At 38.4% G+C, this 25,857-nt stretch overlaps 1 protein-coding gene across 7 annotated transcripts in view; it reads left to right on the top strand.

Annotated features, from left to right (window-relative positions):
• The window catches only part of UTRN (utrophin), a 491,233-nt gene that overhangs the window by 83,472 nt on the left and 381,904 nt on the right, over nucleotides 1-25,857 (top strand). For 6 of the 7 annotated variants that reach the window (XM_032407730.1, XM_032407729.1, XM_032407728.1 and 3 more), the window contains one exon: nucleotides 15,668-15,729. The exons of the other annotated variant lie outside the window; for it this stretch is intronic. In XM_032407730.1, coding sequence (XP_032263621.1) covers nucleotides 15,668-15,729 — 62 coding nt within the window. The remainder of the gene's footprint in view (nucleotides 1-15,667; nucleotides 15,730-25,857) is intronic. 7 annotated transcript variants of the gene reach the window in all.

The raw sequence follows: 25,857 nt of genomic DNA, 5'->3' as shown, positions 1-25,857 counted from the left end.
TTAAGGTGCATCTATGTTTTCTTCCTTTTTAAAGGCTAAATAGTATTCCTGTGTGTGTGTCTGTGTGTGTGTGTGTACGTACACACCACGTTTTGTTTATCCATTCATTCATCCATGGGCACTTGGATTGCTTTCATTGTTTAGCTGTTGTGAATAATGCTACTATGAATATGGGTGCGTAGATGTTTCTTCAAGATCCTGCTTTCAGTTCTTTTGGGTATATTATTGCACATGCTTGTACCTCAGACTCAGTCAGGTTTGCTCGTCCTGAGGGAAATGCTAAAGCTTTGAATAAAAATTATCCAAATCTTTTTGTTTGATTCATTCTCTTGCTAATTAAACTTCAAGAAAAATTTGTCATCATGAATTAGACTTTCTATAGTCTGGGATAATGGAAAGGAGACAGTCATTGTAGTGCTCTCACCCGCCCAACCACTGAGCCACCCAGGCGTCCCATCTTCCTTTCTAATCTAACCTTGAGATCCACTGGCCGTTGGCTTATTGCACTATAAAAGGACCTAGTTTTTAAAGTGTCATTAGGAAGGAAACAGAGAAGAGAACAGAGAGTATTACCCTTCCTTTGCAAAGCTGTGTTGACTGTGCACCTGGATGACTCTGAGGTTCTGGTCTCCTAATGAAGAAGTGATTTAACAGTGAGAGGAGTCTAGTGAAGGAAACTTAGAGTGAATCCATTTGGTGTTTCCATAAAGCTGACTGAAATGATTAGGACTCTTGAGTCTAAAATGATGAAAATAGAGAGGAGATATAATAACTGGGTATAAAGTCATTTATTTCAGAAGAGCAAACATGAACTTGTTCTAATCTTCAACTGAATTAATTAAATTAATATCCAACTAAGTTAAATTAATCTAGACTTTCTGATGCTTAAGAGAGGCACATTTTAGACAAAGAAAAGAAAGAGCTGTTTTACATAGAAGGTGATCTCCCAGTTAGCTGTAACCAGGGATGGTATAGTCTGAAGTTATGAATTTTCAAAAAAGGCAAATAAATGTTAGACCTACAGTAGAGTATTAAATATAGTGCTGATTTGAGGCAGGATCTTAATTTTCAACAGTAACTTAGAGGATGAATGATCATAAAGGATAACATTAGCATGCTGGGGAAGTGGCTTGAATATCAGGTTTCTTGCATTTTTTTGTTCATACTGTGGATTTTATCTCTCTTGTCCAATTCTACCTGAATAAGCTTTTCAATAAAAAAGTATTAATGGCTCATGTGAATTTTTTACATAGTTATTAGCTATGTAAATTAAAAATGAGGGAGTATGCATTTTCCAATCTGAGACTATTTAAATTATTTTACTCATTAACTTTCAGTTTATATACTTTGAAGCAAAGAGTGCTGTGCTTCATGGGCTGATTTCTTAACCGTGAGGCCCATGGGAAGAAATCTTTGCCCCTGAAATTTTAAGGGGAAACATAGTGTTCCTTTCTGGCATGCTCTTCCTGCTTACTGTAAATATTTTTCTTGGATAAGGGATTGCATTTTAAGGCACTTGCAATTTTGAAAATATAATTACTAAAATGACTCCTCCCCCTTTTTAAATTATGTCATATTTGGTTTTGACTTGCCATGGCTTAATATTAGAAGACTCTAAAATAGAGAAAAATTCAAAAAGTACTTCTGAAATACTCTATTTTCTATTTTAAAAATTATATATATGTATAGGCCCTGAGAAAGTCTAGATGGCTTGGTGTAATCTGTCACTAACATTTTGGTTTACATTAATCTTCTATTTTTGTCTTCCCATCTTCATAGCTGATCAGTACCCGGGTAATTTTACCTTGAAATACTTGGATTTATTGCAAAAGGTGTATTTTAAATGATGCAACTCCCTTTTCAACAATGTTTCCATAGTACATAGACTAGAAGATGGGAAGAGATGAACCTCCAGAAGCACAGCTACTTTACGTGTACCCAATTATCTCTTCAGACTGAAGTGGGAAGCTTCAGTGGAAAGACAGATAGAAGGAAAAGCAATGTACCCTGGAGAGTTTCATTTTTAGAAATGGGTGACCTTCACTGCACCTAATGTAGGAGCTTGGGGCTTGGTCTCTAAGGGAGCTCTTCTTGTGTGTTGTGTGTTGAGTGTTGGCATCTACAATCTCTCCCTCCCTCCCTCCTTCCCAGATCCTTCCTGTCTGCATGTAATTACAGACAGCCCATGTCTCCCTTATTCTCACCATCCCCCACCAAGGCAGGCAGGCAGAGAGACAGACCTTCTCTCAGCCCAGTTTATTTTTATAGCTGCCACATTCTCTTCCCTTCCTACGTGTTTACATTAATGTGGAAAACAACATACCTTTTGCAGAATGGGTGTTTTAAAGAAAAAAATGGTACAAAGTATTATTTGTTACAGAATTTTGAAAACATAGCTCATAAAAATAGAACATAAGAATCTCTCAGGATCTTAGAAATAGATGGTGCTAATATTTTGCCTCTTGTCTTTCTAGTTCTATATGCACACAATGTATAAGTAAAACACTGTATACTTTTTAATGATCTGTTTTTTTATTCCTTAATGTGAAAATCCTTCCATATCTTCACATATTCTTTTTTAATATCATTTTTTGGTAAGATTTTATTTTTAAGTAATTTCTACACCCAGCGTGGGGCTCAAACTCACAACCTTGAGATCCACTGACTGAGCCAGCCAGGCACCCTCTTAAATATCATTTTTTTAATGGTTGTATTTATGCATGAAAATATACTTTTAAATAATCCCTATGGATGGATATTTAGATTGTTTACAGGGTTTTTTTTTTTTTTTTTTCCAATTATGGAGAGTACTTCAAAGAAGTACATTCTTTTAAATGTATCTAAATATGTATGAGTCTAATTATTTCCTTAAGATAAATTTCCAGAATTTGTGGGTCAATGGTCATATAATCCTAAATATGTTAGTACAGAAGTTGTATTGCTCCAGGAAACTTGTAATAATATACATACATGTCTCCCAGCCCAAAGCCAGCTTCCTTGCTCCCTTTAAAACATTGGATGCCAGCTGATTCTGGGTGGTTAAATTCACCGTCTTTCTCCAGGCACTTTTTCCCCAGCTCCTCTGGTGCTTTAACTTTGTTAAGTATGCCTTTCTTCTGAAAACTTCAGCTCCTGGGATGGTCTCCAGTAGGTGAAGACATTCTCTTTATTGCCCTAGTCTTGCCTTGTCACAGGCTTGCTTGACATTTTCACCTGAATATCCTGCTAACTCCTGATTCATTAGATGCAGAGAACTTCCTTTCTTTCCTAAGTGGTTTCTCTTCCTGTGCTTCTATTTTTCTTTTTCTTCTTTTTTTAAATGGAGAGGCACTGCCATCGTTTTTGCGTTACCTGAAAGCCTGGGACTTTTTTTGACTTCTCTTCTTCATTGCCCTTCTAGTAGTTCAGTAGTCAGGTCATGGTAACCTCACCTGGACGACTCAATGCCTCTTTACATCCATCTCTTCCTTTCTAATTTCTTTTTTTTTTTTTAAGGTTTTATTTATTTGACAGAGAGAGAGACAGCGAGAGAGGGAACACAAGCAGGGGGAGTGGGAGAGGGAGAAGCAGGCTTCCCGCTGAGCAGGGAGCCAAATGAGGGGCTCCATCCCAGGACCCTGGGATCATGACCCGAGCCGAAGGCAGACGCCCAACCACTGAGCCACCCAGGCGTCCCATCTTCCTTTCTAATTTCATTGCTATCTCACTACTTCTGGCTTTCAGATGTCCATCATGGGTGACTGTAATAAGGGTTGCATTGGCTTCCTTTCTTCTAGCCTTCCTCTCTATGAATCCATTCTTCATATGAAACTCACTAGAGCACATTTCTGATCCTGTTACTCCTTGGCTCAGAAAGTCAGTGGCCCACATTGCTTGTTCTTTTGAACTTAGCTTGATTTTAAAAATCCTCCACAATCTAGCTGCAGCCCATTTAAAAAATTCAGTGATACTGCAGCTGTGATCAAAAATCATCCAGCCAGAGAAACAACTCATAGTTTTGTCTCTGTATCCTGTTCTTTATGCCTTGAGGACCTTGCATGTTCTCTCTTCCACAAATGCCCTAATGGTGTCTACATGCCTCAAATAAATCAATTCAAATGCAGCTTATTCCTTGCATCCTCTTCTGATTCCCTCCTCACCCCCATCAAAAAGAAATATTTTTCCTGTGCATTTATGAATGTATCTGTACCTAAGATATTAATTATAATTGTCCATCACTTATTTATATACTTGTCTTATCCTCTCCCCACCCCCCACCTTCCCTCTGTGATACCTTCTTGAAAGCATCATCTGAATCTCTTTTGGGACCAGCATAGTAGATATTCAGTAAAATACTATTTGGTGGTCAGTAAATGCCACTTTCTATTTCTTTTTTTTCCCATAAAGTAGATGAGCAACTAATTTTCGTTAAAAGAGTAGGAAATATAAAACTTTAGGTGGTGACTATAACAAAAAGCAGAAATATTTCCAATTCTTAGTAGGTCTGTTTATTGGACAAGAAGTCTTATAAAACAACTGACACTAATTTTTTCATGCACAACTGTTAATTTTTGCATTATTTTTGCTCAGTCCTGTTAGCTCCCAATGCTTAAAAGTAGGTTATAAGGGCTATCGATTGTCTCACTGGGAAGACTGCAATGAAGACAAGCTTCTCAAACCTGCCATGCACGTTGGCATTCATTAAACAATCATTATGAGCAAGCAGGCTCAAAAACAGTTCATATAGCCTGTTTCATAAGCTTGGTAAGCTGCAGCTCTCTGTCCTTCTAAAGGACATGAGGGTTTTAGTTGGAGTAAATGCAGCAGTATTCCAGAACTGTGCAACGTAGTGGGATGGCTACCATGTACCTGAACCATGACCGGTCTGAGTTGGGATGTGCTATAAAAGTAAAATACACCCCATATTTCAAAAAGGGTAGTAAGAAAAAGAGTGTAAAGTATCAATAGTTTAAAAAATATTGAGTATATGTCAAAATGATAATATTTTATATGTATATGGGGTAAAGAACACATATTACTAAAATTAATTTTACCTCCTTTTTTTTAACATGGCTACTCGAAAACTAAAAATTTAAAATTTTTATATTATATAGCTTGCCTTGTTCTATAGAACAGTGCTGTTTTAGAGAGAGGATTTAGTTAGACTTTCTGTCAATATCAGGCAATGAGGATCGTCCCAGCTGATGGCTGAACACAGGGTCTGAAGGGATTGAGCCTCCTAGATATGCCAGGTTTTTATTCTTTTTAGTCAGTGGTGGGACCTGTCTGTAAAATATTTTGGCCAATCCACATTTATTGGTTAACACTAAACTCACCAGTGGGAGACTGTTCCTAACTTTCTAATTATGCCAATTACCAAGCGCAGTAAAAGCACATTTCTCATGTTCATTAAATTAATTGGCAAAGTCTCTGGTGTTAATGGTGACAAGGATAACATACCTTGGTAGAGGCCACCTCTCGGGTTTAGCCTTTCTAATTAAATTACAACTTACCTTGTCTGGAGTTGTTATCCTAGGTTGGGATAACACAAGCCTGGGAAGTGGTTTGTGTGCTGGAGTCCATGTGTTCCCCTGTGGCCAGCCGATGCAGTGGTTAAGCAACCTGCCTCTCCTTTCTCATCTTTCCTCTCAGGATTCCCCTCCTCCACTTTACAAAAGAAAGACACACCACTCACCCTCTCCAGATCTTTCTGTGCTTCACTACTGCATTATTGCAAACAAGGGAGCAATATTAGAATGCAAAGTAAAGAACATTCCCTTAAAAATTATTAAAATGGTTAGTGCTTTATTGCATCCAGGGGCAAGGCTTTGTGCCTGCCATGCATCCATCCATCCATCCCTCTCAGAATGAGAATTCTGATGGGAGCTGTGGCCTGGTTACCCTGGAGACACATATGAACATGGTTTATAAATAGAAAACTAAAGTCAGACTTCCCTCGTCAGAAAATAAGTCTGATTAGCTGATTAGTTTGACAATGAGGACTAGTTTTGCCAATTAGGTAGTAGAGACATTTTCTAATAATTGAATGAGCTAAATTTGTGGCTCCTTAACAATGTGCCGGAAATTATATCTTTTTAACTATTTAGATTTACCATAGATATTAATTGTCAACTTGAAAATGTGCATGGGAATTCTTTTAGAGGTTCATGAACACAAATGTTTGAAGCCTCTGACTTTAACACAAACATAGCATCCCATTTCTATGTTGAAAATGTATATTATAGGGGCGCTGGAGTGGCTCAGTCAGTTAAGCATCTGCCTTTGGCTCAGGTCATGATCCTAGGGTCCTGGGATTGAGCCCCGCATTGGGTTCCTTGCTCAGCCTGCTTCTCCCTCTGCCTGTCACTCCCCCTGCTTGTGCTCTCTCTCTCTCTCTTTTTCTCTCAAATAAATAAATAAAATCTAAAAAAAAAAAAAAGAAATTGTATATTATAGACATCATACAGGAAGTTTTAAGTGGAGAATGAAAAGGTGCAAAAAGACACTCCAGAAAAGAAATGGTACAGAGACTCAAAGGGTGTTGGGATTGCTTGAGGGTTAACACACCCGTGCAGCCCGGTGATCTGTATGGCTAAGAATTCCAAAATGGTGACCTAAGCCAAAACAGGTCCAGGGAGGGGTTTTGGAAAAGAATATTCAGAGAGGCAGGATGGAGGGAAGTTTGGATGTTTAAAAAAGCAAGATGGGTGGAAGAAGGAGGTGAGTAATAAAAATTAAGAGGAGAGAAGGAGGGGAAGAATCTCAGCCCTAAGGATTCTTCAAATGATGGGTTGTAGTCAAGGAGGCTGGTAGCTCTAGACATTTTGGAATGTTCATTCTGGCCTCTAAGGTTGTGTAGACTTTTGCCAAGTCGAATCTTGAGCAGCTGAAGATAGCTTTTCTTTGATTCTCGAATTCCTTGGGGTCATATTGCTCTTTGGGGCTACCTGGAGACTCTCCTGAGTGGCTGAATTGAAAGGCAGCACTTGAGCTTGCATGAATTGTGGTCTGAGTCTTCATCTGTCTCAGGGTGCTTACATGGGTCCTGACACACACAGAATTAAATGGAAATAGTTCCAAGGAGGGAAGCCAAACAGTACTGCCACACCTTTTAATTCAGTGGAGTTGTTGGCTTCAGAATGTTATCACTGGCATCTAATGATGCTCATTCACTCATTATTAATTGCTCGCTGCTTCTCAGTATATATTTTTATCTGACTGTGATGACCCAAAGTTGTAATTACAGAAGACATGTGGTCTACAGTTAAAGTTTTTCTCCATCGGTTCTATGGAAAATAAAAGCATTCCTACATAGGAGTGAGAGGAGATATTTGGATACTGAAAGTATTGTTTTCTTTTTCTTTGGATATTTTTTCCAAGATTTTTTGTTTGACAAATGCTATTTATTGGACATTTTTGTTTAATTACATGGACTTATTAGGAATCTAAAAGGAATCCAGATAGATTCCTCATAAAATGGGGAAAATAATTAAATAATTAAAATGAGAAAACTACTATGTGAATATTTAGCAGTCTTGGAAGGACATGTTTTTGCTCCTATTTTAGAAAGTAGAACTTGTCATGAGAAAGTTTGAAGTCAGATCACTGGAATGTTTTTTCCATTCAAAAAAAATTTTCCCCATTCTCATAAAAACTCATTTGCATGAATTTTTATACATCTGGAGATGTATGTTTATGAAGATTTCTGTAGACAGTTGGTGGAACATAATAGATCTTTAATAGGAATAAAGTGAGAGAATTTCGCAGATATTTTCTTTTTAAAGTCTAGCTTTTTTATCACTAAAATCACTAAAAAAATTAGTTTTCTATTGACTTTTCATGACAGTGACTCATCATCATTGTGACTCATTCAGTTCTTCCTAAATAACCTCTCCTTGTACTGTGACATTTCAAGTGATTTTTTTTAAAGGATTTTTTATTTATTTATTTGAGAGAGAGAGGGAGGGAGAGAGCACGAGCAGGGTGAGGGATGGAGGGAGAGGGAGAAGCAGACTCCCCTCTGAGCAGGGAGCCCGATACGAGACTCGATCCCAGGACCCTGACATGACCTGTGCCGAAGGCAGACACTTAACCAACTGAGCCACCCAGGCTCCTTTCAAGTGATTTTAATAAAGCTCCTTCACTCCTGGGACAGAAGTCCGAAATGAAGTGTTTGTATGTAAAGTTTACAGTTTCTGCCCCCATAAATTGAGTGCTTGTTCTTTTGCATTTGCAACATATATAATACAGTTTATATCTAAGATATGAAGAGTTTTTCCAAAAGATATTTCCAGAGAAAAGCTTTCAAACAATTCTGGATGCCTACAAATCTTACAGTCTTTAGGTTGAGTTTAGCAGCTCTAGAAAGTGAAAGTTGGAAAACGTTCCCTCCTGTATTTAAAAAACTTGAATTCATCAACTAGAAATAGGTAAGAGGTGAATAAACTCTAAAATTAGAAGATGGTCAGGAATTATTGTTTATATCTAATTTTGGAAATAATTCTTTAGGGAATAGATTGTTTTGCAATATTTTGTAGATTAAATGCAAAAGAGCTATCTGAACCCCAGTGACTTTGGAGTAGCATGCTGTTGAACTTGGGCTAGTTTCCTTTTGGCTAAGATCAAGTGTAGAAAGTCTTCAGGATATCTCAGATTTTGGTGGTTTTTGCATTTTCAAAATGCAGTCTTATGGTCAGCATCATCAGTCATTAGAGAAATGCAAATTCGAACCATGACATACCACTGAACACCTACTAGGATGGCTATAATTTAAAAAAGGAAAATAAATGTTAGTGAGGATGTGGAGATTGAAATCTGTCTACATTGCTGATAAGAGTGTAAAATGATGCAGTCATTATGGAAAACAGTTTCCATGGAAGGCAGTTTCTCAAAATCTAAACATAGAATGACCACATAACCCAGCCATTTCACTGCTAGGTAAATACCCAAGGGAACTGAAAGCAGGGACTTGAACAGGTACTCGCATGCCAGTATTCTTTGTGGCTGTATTCACAATAGCCAAAAGGTAGAAATGACCCAAGTGTCTATCAACAGACGAATGGATGAATAAAATGTGGCATATAGGTGTGTCTGGGTGGCTCAGTTGGTTTAGCGTCCAGCTCTTGGTTTTGGCTCAGGTCACGATCTCCATGATCTCAGGGTCGTGAGATCGAGCCCCATGTCAGGCTCTGTGCTCAGCGTGGAGTCTGCCTGTCCCTCTCCCTCTCTCCTCCTCCCGCTCACTCTTGCTCTCTGTCTCTAAAATAAATAAATAAAATCGTTAAAAAAAGGTGGCATATACATACAATGAAATATTCAGCCATAAAAAGGAAATTCTGACACATGCTACAACATGGATAATCCTAGAAAACATGATGTTAGGTGAAATAAGCCAGATGCAAAAGGACAGATACTGTATGATTCCACTTACATGAAATATCTAGAAGAGGCAAATACATATAGATAGAAAGATTAGGGGTTACTAGTGCCTGAGAGGAGGGGGAAATGGGAGAATTATCACACTTTATTTGTTTTTATTTATTTATTTATTTATTTATTTATTTATTTATTTATTTATTAGAGCGTGGGCAAGAGAGAGTGAGGGAGAGCACAAGCAGGGGGAGCTGCAGGCAGAGGGAGAAGCAGGCTCCCTGCTGAGCAAGGAGCCCGATGCGGGACTTGATCCCAGGGTACTGGGATCGTGACCTGAGCCAAAGGCAGCTGCCCAATTGACTGAGCCACCCAGGCGTCCCAGCACTTTATTTGTTTTTTAAGTAGGCTGCACTCCCAGTGGTGGGGCTTGAACACACAACCCCGAGATCAAGAGTCACCTGCTCTACCGACTGAGCCAGCCAGGTGCCCCTGCGAATGGGAGAATTATTGCTTAATGGTTATAAAATTTCTATTTGGGCAGATGAAAAAAGTTTTGGACATGGTGGTGATGGTCGCACAACCTTGTAAATGTAATTAATACCACTGGGTTGCTCCCGACGTGTCTAGTTTCAGAATGGGGTTTGATCTCTAATTTTATGTACTTTCCTGCTCTTAGACACACTGATTCTGTGAGAGTAAGGTGGGTAGTTTGGGTGGGTTAGGTTGGTTCTCTGCTGAAACAAATATTTTCCTCCAATGGTAAAAATGACAGAAATCCTAAATACAGTGCAGGTGGGGCTGTAGATTTTTTGGAATCCAAGGGCTGCAGAATTGCCATTAATTTGGGAGGGGAGTGAATGGATCATGCTAGAAGAACTTGTGTTTATGTAAAGAAGTTGCTTTTCAAAGAATCCATATTTTCTTTCTTTTTTTTTTTTTTAAAGATTTTATTTATTTATTTGAGAGAGAGAGAGTGAGAGAGAGCATGAGAGGGGAGAGGGTCAGAGGGAGAAGCAGACTCCCCACTGAGCAGGGAGCCCGACGTGGGACTCGATCCCGGGACTCCAGGATCATGACCTGAGCCGAAGGCAGTCGCTTAACCAACTGAGCCACCCAGGCGCCGTAAAGAATCCATATTTTCTTAAAAAACATTTTTGAGCATATATTTGTAACTCTGTACTCATCTTTTTATGGGTATAAACATTTTTCAGGATTGAAAACTTTAAATTTTGGAGTATTTTAGAATTATTCTTTGAACATTATTGTATGTTAAAACCCTCTGTTTTCTCATAGATACGCAATTATGTTTTAATTAAATATGCTGTTTTTTGTAGATACTGAGTTTGAGCCTGAAATGAAGAGGGTATTGTTCTATTTTCTCTTACTCTGTCTAGAATGCCGTTCTTCGCATGAACCAGACTTCGTCTGTCCTGCAAGATATATTTTAAGTGCCTTTTTTCCCAACGAAACTCTGACCTCCTTGTGCTTGGCATACATTGAACGCAGGTTCAGGAGTCAGTGGGACCTGGTTCTGTTTGTTACTCTTGTCACTTGCGCAGTGGGTGACGCTGAGCAATTCATTCAGCTTTTGTCTCTGGATCTCAGGCTTCTTATTTGAAAAGTAAAGTTGTTTTCCTCTTGTCACTTCACCCACCTTCACGTCTCCTAAAGAGACCATTGAATTGTTTTTTGCTTTTTATAGAGTGAGGTCTGAAAGTCTGTTTCAAATGCAGTTTTTGGCTTTACTAACTTAAATGTGATAAGCGTACGAAGCTAACATTTGAAATGTTAATTATCTAAACTCCACATATACTTAGGTAGTTTTGGCAATTTTGACAAAAAAGCACATTTTAAAGTTTTTTTTTTTCCAGGCCCTCTGAGGATGTCAGATTTTGAAACAAATTCAGAGTTTACACACTAATTGAGAGCCGTCTGTCTCCTCTTGTCTCTGTATCTTTGACTACATGTTTGCAACATTTGGCAGATTATTACATAAATATTTACATATTTCCATGTGCCATTTTAATTCATGTTGTTTCAATAAATGAATTGCTGGTGTTCAAAGGCCAAGCAAGTGGGTAGCAGACACCAAGAGAGGAGAATGATCTCACTAAGCCTTGGTGGTAGGTTTCTTTGGGCTTGACTAAATAGAGTAGCCAGAAAAAGAAGAAGTGGGAGTATGGTCTGAAATGCTTTCATTGCTTCTGAAATAATCTCTTTTGCTAATGAGGAACTGGCTTTCTAGGGTGAGTTGTGTTTCATGAGAGGCTTTAATAAAGCCAGTCCAAGTTTTAAATCATCCAACAAGACATTTCTCTTTTGGTTTAAAGTGTAGGGACTTCTTTTCTGAATAACTGCATTCTATGGAACTCAGGTTATTGCCAGCCAATTGGATACTCTTCAATTTCTTTGAAAGATGTACTGGCGGGTAGTGCTTTCTCTCTAATAGTAGTCCGGTTTTAATGGCGGTATGCATGTTCCTAGGACTTGGGTATTTCCATAAGGGAAACAAGTCTAATTTCTCTGCCACATTTCCAGTTTAGGATTTAAATTGAGATTTGTTGCTACGTTCTGCTGAAAGAATTTTTGTTATGCATTTGAGCTGGTGAAGTGAAAAAAATTGCAAGCCAGTTTCCTGGAAGATTTATCAGGCAGTTTTGTTGATGTTTCTTGCTTCACTTCTCTCACCCATCACAGAAATAAAATTCCGGGCGAGACAGCAGCAAAGGCCCTTGGATCTGTGTGAGCATGTCAAAAGCATTTTAAGAGGAGCAAAATATTTAGAGGAAGAATTTGGAAAATCAGCCTTAAGGGATTTAACACATTTTTCTTCTCCTAATTCAGTCCCATGTTTGTCCCCCTAATGGAGAAAGGTCATTAATGGATAAGATTTGCTAAGCCCCAAAAGGCTTTCAGAAACTAAAGAGTTTTTCTAAAATCCAAATCTAAAGAAAATGCTTGTTTGGAAACTGGAATGAATACATTTAGAGTGTAAATTATACTAACTTATTTATATAGAATAATCGAGTTATATGTAACATGGTGTTGTCTATACATTTTTATTTTGGAGAAATTAAACGACAGATTGGCTTGATAATGGGGAGCTGAATGACTTTGAGACTTTTGAAGTTCTGTATAAATTTCTAGGAAGGGCAGAATGATTGATTTGAATTCCATGACTGAGATTTTTTAGTAGTCTTGCTTATCGCTTTGCTAGCATATTTTCACCTCCCAGAAACAGGACCTGGGCCAGTGTTGTTACCTTAATTGTGGTGCAGAGGGCAATTTTCTACTAGTAAGTGTTCCAAATTTGTTACATTTTAATCTCATAATTGAAAAGCTACAGGCTAATTCCAGTTCTTTTACTAAATTCCTCTCTGGTAGAAATAAGAGGGGTGTGTGTGTGTGTGTGTGTGTGTGTGTGATTGTTAGAAAAGGGAAATGTGAACTAACGCCTTATTGAAATATGAACTCTTCCCCCCTTTTTAAAAAAAATTTTGTTTTATTATGTTATGTTAATCACCATACATTACATCATTAGTTTTTGATGTAGTGTTCCATGATTCATTGTTTGCGTATAACACCCAGTGCTCCATTCAATACGTGTCCTCTTTAATACCCATCACCAGGCTAACCCATCCCCCCACCCCCCTCCCCTCCAGAACCCCCCCTTTTTAAACTGTATCAGGAAAATGAATACAGAGGAGTGTTTATAAATTTGGGAGTATTTTTGAAAGGTTTGGATGCTGGACAATTTATCTCTGCAACCTCATACTTTATTTCATATTGGTTACTTAGACTCATTCAAACTTTGATTTGACCCAAAGATCAAAGACTATTATAGAAACATTCACTTATTAATTTTTATAAACATCTCTGTGTGGCAGGAATCTATTTTTAGAATTTGATTTCCTTCTTTGTGTGATAAGTTGAAAAACCTTAGTTATCATTTGGTAAGGTGCACATACTCATTTCTTTGTCTAGTCTATATCTGGAGAGGAACGTATGAAGTATTAAATATTTTAACATGTGTTTGAAAATAAGAAGGCTAAATGCTCAGAAAAGAGGATAAGAAAAAACCAAAATTTATTAATATTAATCCCTAAGAGTATTCTCCGTTTTTATGGTGATAAAATCTTCAAATTGTATGAATGTTATGAAATTAGGAAAATTTAATATTTATGACCTTTATATGTATTTTTGTTCATAGCAATATGGAATAATATGTATGGTAAAATGTACAAAAGTAAATCCTTTCTAAGGTTAATGGGACAAATAATTAGCTTTTCTAAGAGCTCTGAACACTGATATTTAATATTATATTGGTGGGGCTGGTATAGTGCTCTCTGCAGGTTGATGTATGTGGCTGACTTCTATTCTGTGTATCATCTCAGCTCTGTCCCTCTTGGGTGTGATTGCAAGGTGGGGACATTCAGAGTGTGTAAGCAAGTCCTCTTGGTTAATAAATGGCTTATATGTGGCATTGATCGATGGTAGAAAGCCTGAAATCAGGTCTGATGCTGACTGCATTGTCCTTCCTGGAAGGCAGGCTACCTACCTCTCAGTGCAATTAACATCAAGAAGCTTCTTAGACAGCAGTTTTGTTTTTCATCCAGTTGTCCCCTTTGTGTCTCTGAGTCAGTCTCCAATTACCTTTATGGATGTGTAAAAGTGCACTCTTTTCTGGAGCTGCAGCTATCCTATTTATTTCAGGAATGACCTTTTAATCACAAACTCTCCTACCAGAAGGGAGTAAGGACCAAAGATATCACAAACTTGGTGAAGTGGTGGGTGAACTAATTCTGCTGTTAGAGATGCATGAGGTCTATGTTGAAGGCAGCCCTTTGAAACTAATGCACGGAGAGCAGAGCGCACTGGGGCCTCTCTCTTATTATTTTACTGTTACGTTGTGGCAGGCAGCCTGGCAGTGTGGATGGTCCCGGGCAGGCGGCGTATTCATACACACAGATAGAACCGCAGCTTTCTGCATGGTTCCAAATCCTCCTGAGGCAGCTTTCGGAACCGGTTAGAGATTGTTAATGTGCTGTTCTCTAGGTGTTAAGCCAACACTGACTCTTGCTGGTTGTAATAGAGAACTGGGGAGCAGTTGAAGAGGGTATCATTAGAAATAACAGAGAGGGTACAATGGGTATTTATCTTTCATGTTTACATGTATACTGTAGTAATAATTGTAGCAATAACAGTAACAAAGAGCTCAAAGCCAGCTCTTTGCCAAGTGGTTTCCGCTCATAGTCACTAATCCTCAAAATGCCCTTGCAAGCTGGGTGTTATTTATTTCTCTTTTACAGATGAGAACCCGAGGTGAGGAGGCATTGTAATGATTTACCCGAGGTCACACACTAAGTGGATTGGGGTGCAGTCTATTTTGTTCTCAAGCTCTTTGTTCTTTTTGATATATCACATGGTTTCCCTGTGCTTAACTAAATCATTCTGCCCATCTTCAAGACGTTCAAGATGCTGTAGTTTTTTTTTTTTTTTTTTTTTTTATTTATTCATGAGAGTCAGAGAGAGAGAGGCAGAGGCAGAGGCAGGCTCCCCGCCCAGCAGGGAGCCCGATGCGGAACTCGATCCCAGGACCCTGGGATCATGACCTGAGCCGAAGGCAGACGCCCAACCATCTGAGCCACCCAGGCGCCCAAGATGCTGTAGTTTTTAAAGTCAATTTTTATTGGCTTGGGCTTGGAACATGAATTTGTAATCAAAACCAAAGTTGATCATTTTTTTTTTTTTAAAAACGACTCTGATTTCTCCACTTGTAAAATACTGTATTTATAGATCAAGATCATTAAAACCTTGTCCTATCAGTTTTACTACAAGAAAACAGGTTGTGGAATAACCTTATGCTAGTTTTTGTTCTGAAGGGTGTAGGACTTGTACAGAAAAGGAGGAAGATCATGAGTTTCTTAGGTTTTTCGTGGATAACTTCGATTTTTGTTTTGGACATGGCTAACGTCTTTATCATGCTGAAATTTTACTTAAACAAAATGCAACAGAAAGTATTATGTGTAATTGTGAAAGTGAGGTGCTGATTCTGTCCCACACACATGATCGAATGGTTGGTGGCAATATGCTGAGGCTCAGGATGGGAGGGCCAGCCCTGTAGGGAAGGTGCCCCGGCTTCCTGTGCAAGCAGACTCCCTCAGCCTTCCTGTTCTTAGCTGTGGATCTTTGTGCCTCAGGAACTACTAGGAGGACTTCTATTTTAAACTCTCCATGATGGGGATGGTTGTATATAGAACCCTTCCCAAAGTTACAGACTTTCATACATTTCCATTCTTCCTTTTCCCTCCCACAGATGAACACAATGACGTGCAGAAGAAAACCTTTACCAAATGGATTAATGCTCGATTTTCAAAGGTAACGGAGACTTTCAAACACTTTATGGTGATTCAAATGCCTCTTTCTGATTGACGGAGTTTGTTTGGAAGTGCAATGAATTTTCCCATGACGTGACCGAATAGAAATCTTCTGAGTATGCAGATGCATTTATACTTTTTAAAAAATTCTTTTCTCAAATATATTTAAACGGAAATCCTGATACAAACAGTTCGTGGTGTAAACACCTTCATGGTATAAATAGCTTTTTATTTTTACCTGGCATTCTCCAGATATAGGGCAACAGTTTGCTGCTTTTGACTCTGTGAATCCTGGGTATATTTAGGAAATGAATATATCACTGGGCAAATTTTGTGTTCACTTAGCTAGACAGATGATGATTTCACTTTGCCTGGTTAAAATCAGATTGTTATTCAGGCAGCCTTTCTACCCCATGCAGAAACGTTTAAGGATTTTCCTACCTGTGGATGTGGCTAATAATGTTGATCTGCACTGTGGTTCTTTTTTTGAGCACTTTCTCACTTCTTTCCCCAAGAATCTACTCTTTCTCAGCATTTATAACCACTTGGAACATAATCAGTGTTTTGAGCAATATTCCTTTTAGGGGCAGGGCAAACGGACAAAGGAATTGGCAGTGCTATTTTCAAACTTGTTCTTATGTAATTATCCATTGGTTATTGACACTGGAATTTGGTCCTTTAAGTTTGAAGTGGGAGGGAAATTTGCAGGACTCTACACCAGAAGGAGGAGAAATAAAAGTTTCTGGGAGAAACATCATCATAGTCTTTTAAATAGTATGAAAGCTACTTTAATTAAGAGGTTTTTTCTTTTTTTTTTTTTCAGAATTTTCTATTTGAGAAGGTTGCAAAGGTCAAGAAAATAAACATTGGTATTTCTTTGAGGCAACATGAGAATGTTTTAGGATTACTATGTGTAGCAGCACGGTTTAAAAATTGCTTCACATCTCAGTGTTTACAGATGATTATTTGATTGCAGTGTTTTCTTAGGTTTTGCACGTTTTTGTTGAGGGATGTTTTATCTTGCCTCTGAGAATGTAAGGAATGTGAAAACGAACTTTGACAGAAGGGTCAAGAATATAGAAGTGCTTGCATAATTGGTGGTTTTATGTGTAGGATTTATTCCAGAGCAGACATAGGTATTTTGGGGGAAATTTTAATTTGTTTTATTTTAGAAGCACAGGTAACATCTGGGTGCTTTGGATTTGACATGATTCAAAACTTTTGAAATATCCGTCTGCATGTGACCATATTCTGGGCAGTATTGTTTCAGCAACTGAGAGAGTTTGGATAGGAGATGTTTTAACCCAGTGGTTTTATGAGTGCTCAGATGTGTAAGATTATCCATCCTGGTTGTTACGGAGGATGATACGGTCATTTCTAGGTAGAGCAAGTTAAGCAGACCTACTTTTTAGCAGCTCAATGTAGTCATTGGGGAAGAATTACCTTAGAACTGATTTTAAAGATCATTTGAAAACATCATAGTCTTGGTAGACCTACGTTTGGGGAACATTTGAAACTGGGTGAATGACTTTTACCCCTGTCTACGAGAATGGAGAGAACTAGTGCAAATAGGGCATGGAAAGGTGGAGAGTAGGCGAATAGAGGTGACAACTGAGAAAGAATAATTGAAAATGAAATTGAAAACTTTATCAGTGTTGCCATAAATTTGGCTCAGGCGAGATAGTACCTTGACACGGTATATGACAGGCGGTTGAGCTGGAGCGTCACCCAGTAGGTGTGCTTCATCTCCAGGTCCAGAGCTGTTACTGATGGATGCAAGGCCGGTACCAAAGCTGTCACTCATACCCAGTGTGGCCCAAGTACCCCTTTGCTGAGCTTTAAAAACATCCTCACTGCAGCTACTGTCCCTTAACTTCTTTTCCATTGGATGGTCCTCAGTGTCTACTGGATCATTTGGGTCATGTACCTGAATTCTCTCAAGAAATAGCTCAGTATCGGGGCGCTGGGTGGCTCAGTCAGTTAAGTGTCTGACTCTTGGTTTCAGCTCAGGGCATGATCTCAGGGTTGTGAATTTGAGCCCCATGTTGGGCTCCACGCTTAGCGGGGAGTCTGCTTGAAATTCTCGCTCCCTCTACCTCTGCCCCCTCCCCTCACTCTCATTCTTTCTCTCTCTCAAATAAATAAATAAATCTTAAAAAAAAAAAAGAAATAGCTCAGTATTTATCGCTGATGGTTAACATCTTTAAAGAGACCTCATATAACACAAAGTCCAGTACTACCAGGATAGTTTACTTAAAGAACTTGACATTTAAATTTGTACATTTTATAATGTATATATTATTCTGTACTATTCAGTGAGGGTTTTAAGTCCAATGTAAATTATTTGCCCCATGTAAATTATCTCGTAAATTATTACGAAGACAGTGAAAAGACCAGGTAATATTATCATTTTTAACATTTTTAACATTTTAACAGTTCCAGTTATGTAAACTGACACGGAAGCTAAAAGCTTATTTTGTTTGGAGAAAAAGTATCAAAAGTAGAGCTGACCCTGGAAACATTTCCTTTCAGATGACTTTGAGTCAGAAATCAAAGTAGAAGGAAAATTTGATGGTTCTAGAACAAACTTATCAAAGAAATTATGAATATTTGGATATAAAGAGATGGAGAGTTCATGGCAGTGACATTGAACTTCATCCACATTTTTTCTTTCCTCTGGCTGTCTTAAATCCATAAATCAGATTGCTTCCACACTGCTGGTCAGGAAAGAGAATGACATTTCTACGCTGGGAGATTTCCATAGACTCCCATACAGCTTAATTCCACTCTGCTGGGAAAAGGTAGTTTTTGGGCATGGTGTCACTAGGTAATCCAGAGGCTAGCACAAGAAAAAAAAATCCCGGTGAAAAGAATGAATTTGATTTCATTTATTTTTTTATCCATGTCTTTTGGTATATTGTGGTAGAGTTTAAAATAGAATTATTGATTGAGTCTGCTGCTTCCCTGCAGCGTGGGTCCCTCCCTAGGGCAGTTGGGCCCTTGTCCTGAAAAATGCAAATAGATAACTGATGGTATCTTCCACCGTTTAGGAATTTATTTTGAATTCCATCCCTGGACATTTTCTTTGTGGTCCCCTCCCCAGCCCATTTTTTTTTTTAAAGTGTTTTCATTTTTTATTTTTTAATTTAATTTAATTTTTTATTTATTAGAGAGAGAGCATGAGAGGGAGGAGGGTCAGAGGGAGAAGCAGACTCCCTGCCGAGCAGGGAGCCGGATGTGGGACTCGATCCCGGGACTCCAGGATCATGACCTGAGCTGAAGGCAGTTGCTTAACCAACTGAGCCACCCAAGCACCCCCTCCCCGGCCCATTGTAATCAAAACGCCAAATCTTAATTGATTCCACTACCTATATATATTCAAAATGTCTACTTTTCTCCCTCTTTTCTGACACCTCCTTTTGCCAAGTCACTATCATCTGAGTTAGGAAAAAATGTGAAAGACTTTAAGATAGGCAGAAAGATTAGTGAGAATCCTGTCAGCTCAGACATCTGGGTTATTGGCCTTCCCTTATCTGTGAGCTACTCTACAACTCTGAGAGTTGTAGAAAACAGATAATAATGCAAATAATTCTTATACATAAAAATGCAAAGTAGGTGGAATGCAGTTGATTATTATACCTTGGATAGACCTATTTTTGCATCTATTGTAAATTTATTTCTGCTTTCCTTTATTGCATATAAACATGTGGTCTTTTGAATTCTCCTTTGAACCGGTCATAACACCTTACTGGTTCTCTTGTCAATTAATGAGTTAAAGTCTTTGACACATGTTGATATTACATGTGTATGAGTCATGATTTTACTGTTTTTGAAAATTATCCCTGAACATGTGGACCACTGTAATAATCTACCAACTGGTTCTGCCATGCCATGCTTCGCCTATCCAATCCCTTCCTTCTGCTTTCTATGGAATAGCAGGAGTGGTCTTACAGTGTAAGTCTCAATACCCTTTTCTCTTCAGTTAAATCTTTCAAGGGCTGCCCACTGTTCTTACTTGGCTTTTAAGGCCCTCAATTGTTGCCCTCTCCAATCTACTTCTGATTACATTTTGCTTTACTCTCCTTCCCTCTTGATGCTCTAGCTATTACGATGAGCCATCTCATGGCTTCTACCCTTCTACATCTTTTCCTGGCCAACTCCTTCTCCTATTTCTTGCCTGAGCTGAAATGTCATTTCAGGGATACATTTTCTGAGCTCCTAGACAAGGGCACATGTGCTCTCTACTCGTAAAGCTTTATCCACTGATGCACTGATCAGAATTGTACTTTAAATTAGTTGCATCTGAAAATATTTGTCTCTCCTCTTCTAATCAGTGGATGCTCCATGGTGCAAGGATTGTTTATTTTGGTCACTGGCACCACTTCTGGCATTTAGGAGGCCCCCAGTGAGCCTTGATAGACTTGATAGATTAGTCAATGACAGTGACAGAAACATATTTAAATGCCTGATACTTTATATCCATAAACCAGTTGGTAGTGGTTATATTGGAAAGACGTAGGAGGGAGTATAGAATTGAGTGCAAAATGGCATAAATGGAGTTATTTCATGGATATGAATACATTTTTGCTGCATTTACTCACAAAAATCGACAAATCCAGCTATGCAGTTTCCCTAATTACCTGTTTTTTTGAAGTTGCACTGGAAAGATTGTTAAATCACCATTTGGGTTTAATACATAAGATTCGCATGCTTGCTGCATAGGATTCTTCAAATAGAATCCTCCTATTAAATTTGGGTGATGAAAAATGAGATTTAAAAGTTAAAATCGGCTCAATTCATTCCTTGATAAGGGATTTGGTAAAGAGCTTGAGAATATTGAATAATATGGATCTAAAACCATCTTTTGATTTTTCACTTTATAAAGAAACATAGCTAAGGCAGCATTCACTATAAATATATATTCTTTTTGCTGCAAATCATGTTAATATGTTACAGAGATATGCTTTAGAGTTTGGGAATCCTGAGAAGTCATCCAGTGTAGAACAGCTTATGGTTGTTGGATTTTAAAAAGTTATGAAGAGCTCAGAAGAAAATGATTATCTAAAGGAGCTAAGAGTTAGGAAATTTAACATTTATTCCTAGATGTGCTGCTCATTTATTTATAACCTCAGGCAAATTATTAGCCAATTTTCCCAGGTCACTTGGTTTTTATTCCTTTAGCTATAAAACACACTTGATCGTAATAACTTGCCTTATATTGCTAAGAAATATTGAGGCATTATTATGAAACATTATAGGAGATTATAATTACTTAGGAATGCTAAATTAGGACCCTCTCAGGTAACCCTAACTTGTGGTACCCCTGGTCTGTGCTACACATATATTTTAAAACAGAAATGAAAAAAAAAAAAGAAAAAGCATTGGCTCATTAAACCCACTTCATTCCATTGTCTGGTGGGTAAAGCTTGAGTGTTTTGTTCCTCTCATCCTTAAGAGCCTCTGGTTTGTTAGTAGGCTGGTCTCCCGAGGGAGGCAGCAACGGCCTCATTGCTTCACTGTTGGGAACTTTCTTCTGACTCCCAGCCTGCATTTTGTTTGGCTGACTTTCAGAGCTGCTCATCTGGCAGAGCTGAGACATACAAATTGCAGAAGCTCTTTTATCAGTTTGGTGAGGCGATTCTCAAAAGAGGTTTAACAAATAAAGGTTAGACAGAGAATGTGCAGACTTCAAAATGCTGAACTTTAGTTTGGGCAGATTTCTGCCTTTCCCTTTTTGTAGACAAAGATGAGCCAAGTTTTCATATAAGTCACTAAATTCCAAACTTGAAGTTTAAATTGATGGAGCATAAAAGGAAAATCTGTGAAGCATTTTTTTTTTTTAAATAGATTTCAATGTGGAGAGCTATTCAAATGGGTTCCTTTTGGAGGCAGTGGGACATTGCTTTTAGTGTCCCATTGTTTTGTCCTCTTCTCATGTTAGAAGTTGATGGTCACAAAAATGAGTGGGAAAAGATGTGTAGGAAGCTTTGTAGAAGATGGGGCCAAGAGCCCTGTGCTCACTGATTCTTTGTAGCAATCTTGCTGGCTTTCCTTGCAAGGTGTTTAAAGACCTCCTTAGGCATTTCGTTGCACTCATTTTGCTCTCACTCTTCTCAGTCAAAAGCAATGTTGTTTTCATGCTTTCCCTGTGGGGTGGAATCATAAAGTTGATATTGACCATCATAGGTCTTCATTCCATTGGTGAAGCTATAAGTTTATAGTTGTGATGAACCTCATTTTATCAGTTTGCTTAATCTTGACTAGAGATACTATTCTTTGTTTTAACCTATTATTTATTGTACGCAGTAATACACATCACAAAAAGTTAGAAGAAATCCAAAGAAAATATTCTACTTCTGCTACTTTTCTTCCACTACCAAGAGAAAAAGCATAACATTTTTGTTATAAAAAACGTAAAAAATATATTTATATATAAACATAATTAACCAAAATGGCATTGTTCATGGTGCTCACTGATACACTTATTGACTTTTAAGAAAATGAAGAATTACAAGAGCCAAAAGGATGCTGAGATTGGTGATTCATAAATGAAAGATTCTGGCTTTAAAAATGTTAAAAGAAATATTAAATTATTTTGCTTATTTCTTTTTGGAGTTTTAAAATAACCAAGCCCTTGCCAAAAATGATCAAAAACAGAAAACAATAAAAAAATAAGAGAGAGGTGCTAAAGCTTACAATATGTTATCAGAAGCTGGGGACATCAGATTAATCTCAGATGAATCTGAGAAGAATGCAAATACGTTATGGTATATATGCTATATGGTATGTGTGTATATATGTATATGCCATGTATATGCATGAATACATGTGTGCACACACACACACACACACAGTAAACAGTGGAGATTGTAACTGAATTGCATTGGCTGCCTCAAATCCTGTTTTGAAAATAGATAGAGCATAAATAACAGAATAGCTGAACAATGTCAAAGGGCTCATATATTATTTGTTTGTAAGCTACCTTATCAGATATATTAGTTGTGAAAGCATTTAAAAATTAAAAATTATACCCAGTTGTAACTTGATTATTTATAATGAGATTAGGTAAATCATAGGACAGAATCTGCCTGTGTACTGTATCTGTTATTGGTACAAATTTGGCAGAACCACGCTAGCTCATGAGTCCCTCTTCATGTGCTCAGCATGCTGTGTTGGTTTTGTTTGCATCTAGGTTCCGAGGGCCTTGAGGGCAAGGGCTGCATTTGTCAGCTGCGGGGGGTCGGTGTCAGCCTAGCAACTCCAGAAAGAAGGCACTGATCAGTCTTCCAAATGGAAAATACAAGTCCTAATTTTGTCTCTGGTTGGTTGGTTGTTGCTATAAAGAATTAGCACTTGGCCCTTTTAAGACCTCCAAACTAGACTTCTTAAATTTTACTTTCTTATTCAATCTTCTGCAGAATTTTTTTTTCTATTACCACTACTACTATTGCTGAAAAACTTGGCCTCTATGATGGAAATAACTGTGATTTGGGAGTATCAAAGAAGGAGAATAAGACAGTGTCAGATTAGAGACAGGGTGGGGACCTGATCACAGAGGATCTTTTATTTGGAGTTTGGATTGTCTTTGCCTATAATTAGAGTTATTCTGGCTCTCATGCAGAAGCAAAGGGTTCAATTAGCCTGGTCCTGGAGGCATGAACTGGAGTGGGAGCAAGATGACAAGGAGAGGTGGTTACCTTTGGAATGTGTTTGGAGGTAGAAATGTGAGGTGGGGAGTGAGTGGAAAAAAAAGAATCTGAAATGACCAACTTCTTTGTGTTTTGTCTGAGCCAGTAATGACTGCTGGTGTTCTGTATTGAATCATGTTCTTTAGTCTTTGGCTGGTGTGGTATCTGTGTGTGTGTGTCCTTTCCACAGAGTTTATCAGTTCCTCAGAGGACTCACTGTTGACTAAACGTACATTTCACCTGCGGTCATGTCCTGTGCAGAGATTGCTAATCAGTTGCCCGATGATCTGCTATGCCCGTGGACACAATTTGTTTATCTGCATGATGTTTTCAGGAAACTACAAATATCTGGAGATTACACAGATAAATTCAGATTTCCAGGTTCTTTTGCAAAACCAGTAGTCCTGCCCACAATGACCTGCGATTCCTACATGGCTGTCAGTGGCGGGAAATGAGTACTAGCTGTCGTCCGCAGCCTTTGGGCTGATTTCTCCGGGGGTGACGGAGCCCATCAGGTTGGCTTCATGCGGTTGTACTGTCACATGTCCCCATCAGTCTTTGCAGCTGCTGCCCTCCGTAGACCCTGGCTTCTCCTCATGCATTGTGATGACAGTTTGCTTGTATCCTCTGACACTTTTAAATCCAGAAGCTTCCGTGTCCAGCTGCTGGTTTTATACTGGTCCCTCTTGTCACAATTGTGGGGTTAAAGCTGGTGTCAGGAGAGTGCACAGAAGTACGGGGCGGGGGGGAAGGGTTGGAGGAGGGGGTCACCGGAGCTGGTCACCTGCAGCAGCTGTCATCTGGACTCATATCATGTTGCCTTTTCAGTTTTTTAAGGTTAAATGTGACCCACGGCTTATCTACGTTCCAAGTTCAAGATTGTTCATTTGTATTATTTTGTGTTTATTGGAAAACCATGAGAACCCTCTCTTATGAATGAAGAGGGTGGCCTGAACTTGGCATTTCTGCAGGGCCAAGCACAAAGGGGGTATTCACCATATATTTGTCTGATTGAATTATTAAACTGTATTTTCTCTGTCAGAGAAGGCTCTGCAAATATGTCTTTGCAAAGAATTAAACATCTAAATAAGAGGTTGACTGTCAGGATGAATCAGTTTTTAATTGTATTCAGTGGTGACTTCTGACATTTCCAAACAGTTTCCCAGGGTGGACCCCATGTTGAGAGCCTGTGATATGAAAGCACAGATATGTGTTAAAGCTGTGTGCTTGGGAAAAAATCGTCTTCATTTTGAGTTCATTTCAATGTGATATGTATTTTGTTGCTTTCTTTGGGAAGTCATTAAATAGAACTCCCTCTATTCTGCCCCCCCCCCATTAAGTATTTCCTTGCTTATATGTCACAGTCCTGTCCCCTTGTAATTTGAGTGGAAGCTTAGCACAGACTTTGAGAACATTGATTTAGAACCAGATTCTATAGTATTAGATCCTGGTTCTGCCTCTCACTTGTCACATCACCCCTGTCTCGTTTCCTTACTTTAAAATATTATTATCAAGAAATAACTAATACATGTAACTAATACATCTAAATCTCTATAAATCTCTTAGAACATTTCTAAGTGGTTGCTGTTACTCTAAGAACATTTCATGTTTCCACTGCCTGTTTTTGTATGGCCCACAAGCTAGGAATGGTTTTGACATTTTTAGGTGGTTGCAAAAAAAAAAAAAAAAAGAATATTTCATGACACATGGATATTATATGAGATTCAAATTTCAGAGTCCACAACGTTTTATTGGAACATAGTCATCATTATGATTGGCTCATTTGTTTCTGTATTGTCTGGGCTGCTTTCATATTACAGTAGGATTGAGTAGTTTGGGTAGAGACCACCTGGCCAGCAATGCCTAAACTGGGTACTCTCTGGATCTTTCCAACAGAAATTTTCTGACCTCTGCTTGTAGGGCACAAAGCACTGAATCACCATATGTACAGTTGTTACTCTCTTGGGTGGTAAGTGGAACTTAACCTTTGGCATAATCTGGTTTTTTCTGTCTGTATATGGGACATTCCTAAGTTGTATTTGTCAGGAATATGTACTTTTGTAGTGACTGGCCCTGTGTGTGGTGAGTGTGGGTGTGTGTTCTCTGTGTAAGCTTTGAACCACAGTTTTGGATTTGTATGAGCCCAGGTACTTTCCTTTACTTTGTCCAGTGAGGAGATTCACAGGCTGTATTTCCCTCTCTTTGGCCGTCCTGCAGGTGTAATCCTTGCGAGGAGTCTCAACGGGAATATATGCTGATAACACTATCACTGGTGTGGGGTGGGAGAGTGTTGGAGAAAGGGACACAGCACAAAACATGTTTTTTCCTGATTGCCATCAATATTCATCTGAAATTTGGAGACAGAATAAAGAAATTGTGTTGCTGTTACTGTAGGGTTTTGTTTGTTTTATGTTTTTAAAGAATATAAGGGCATTGGTTAT

This window comes from Phoca vitulina, unplaced genomic scaffold (genome assembly GCF_004348235.1).
Source record: "Phoca vitulina isolate PV1807 unplaced genomic scaffold, GSC_HSeal_1.0 scaffold9, whole genome shotgun sequence".
In the NCBI taxonomy this organism is placed as follows: Eukaryota; Metazoa; Chordata; class Mammalia; order Carnivora; family Phocidae; genus Phoca; species Phoca vitulina.
Note: the sequence above shows the minus strand (reverse complement) of the source record. Positions and strands in the feature narration are given on the sequence as shown.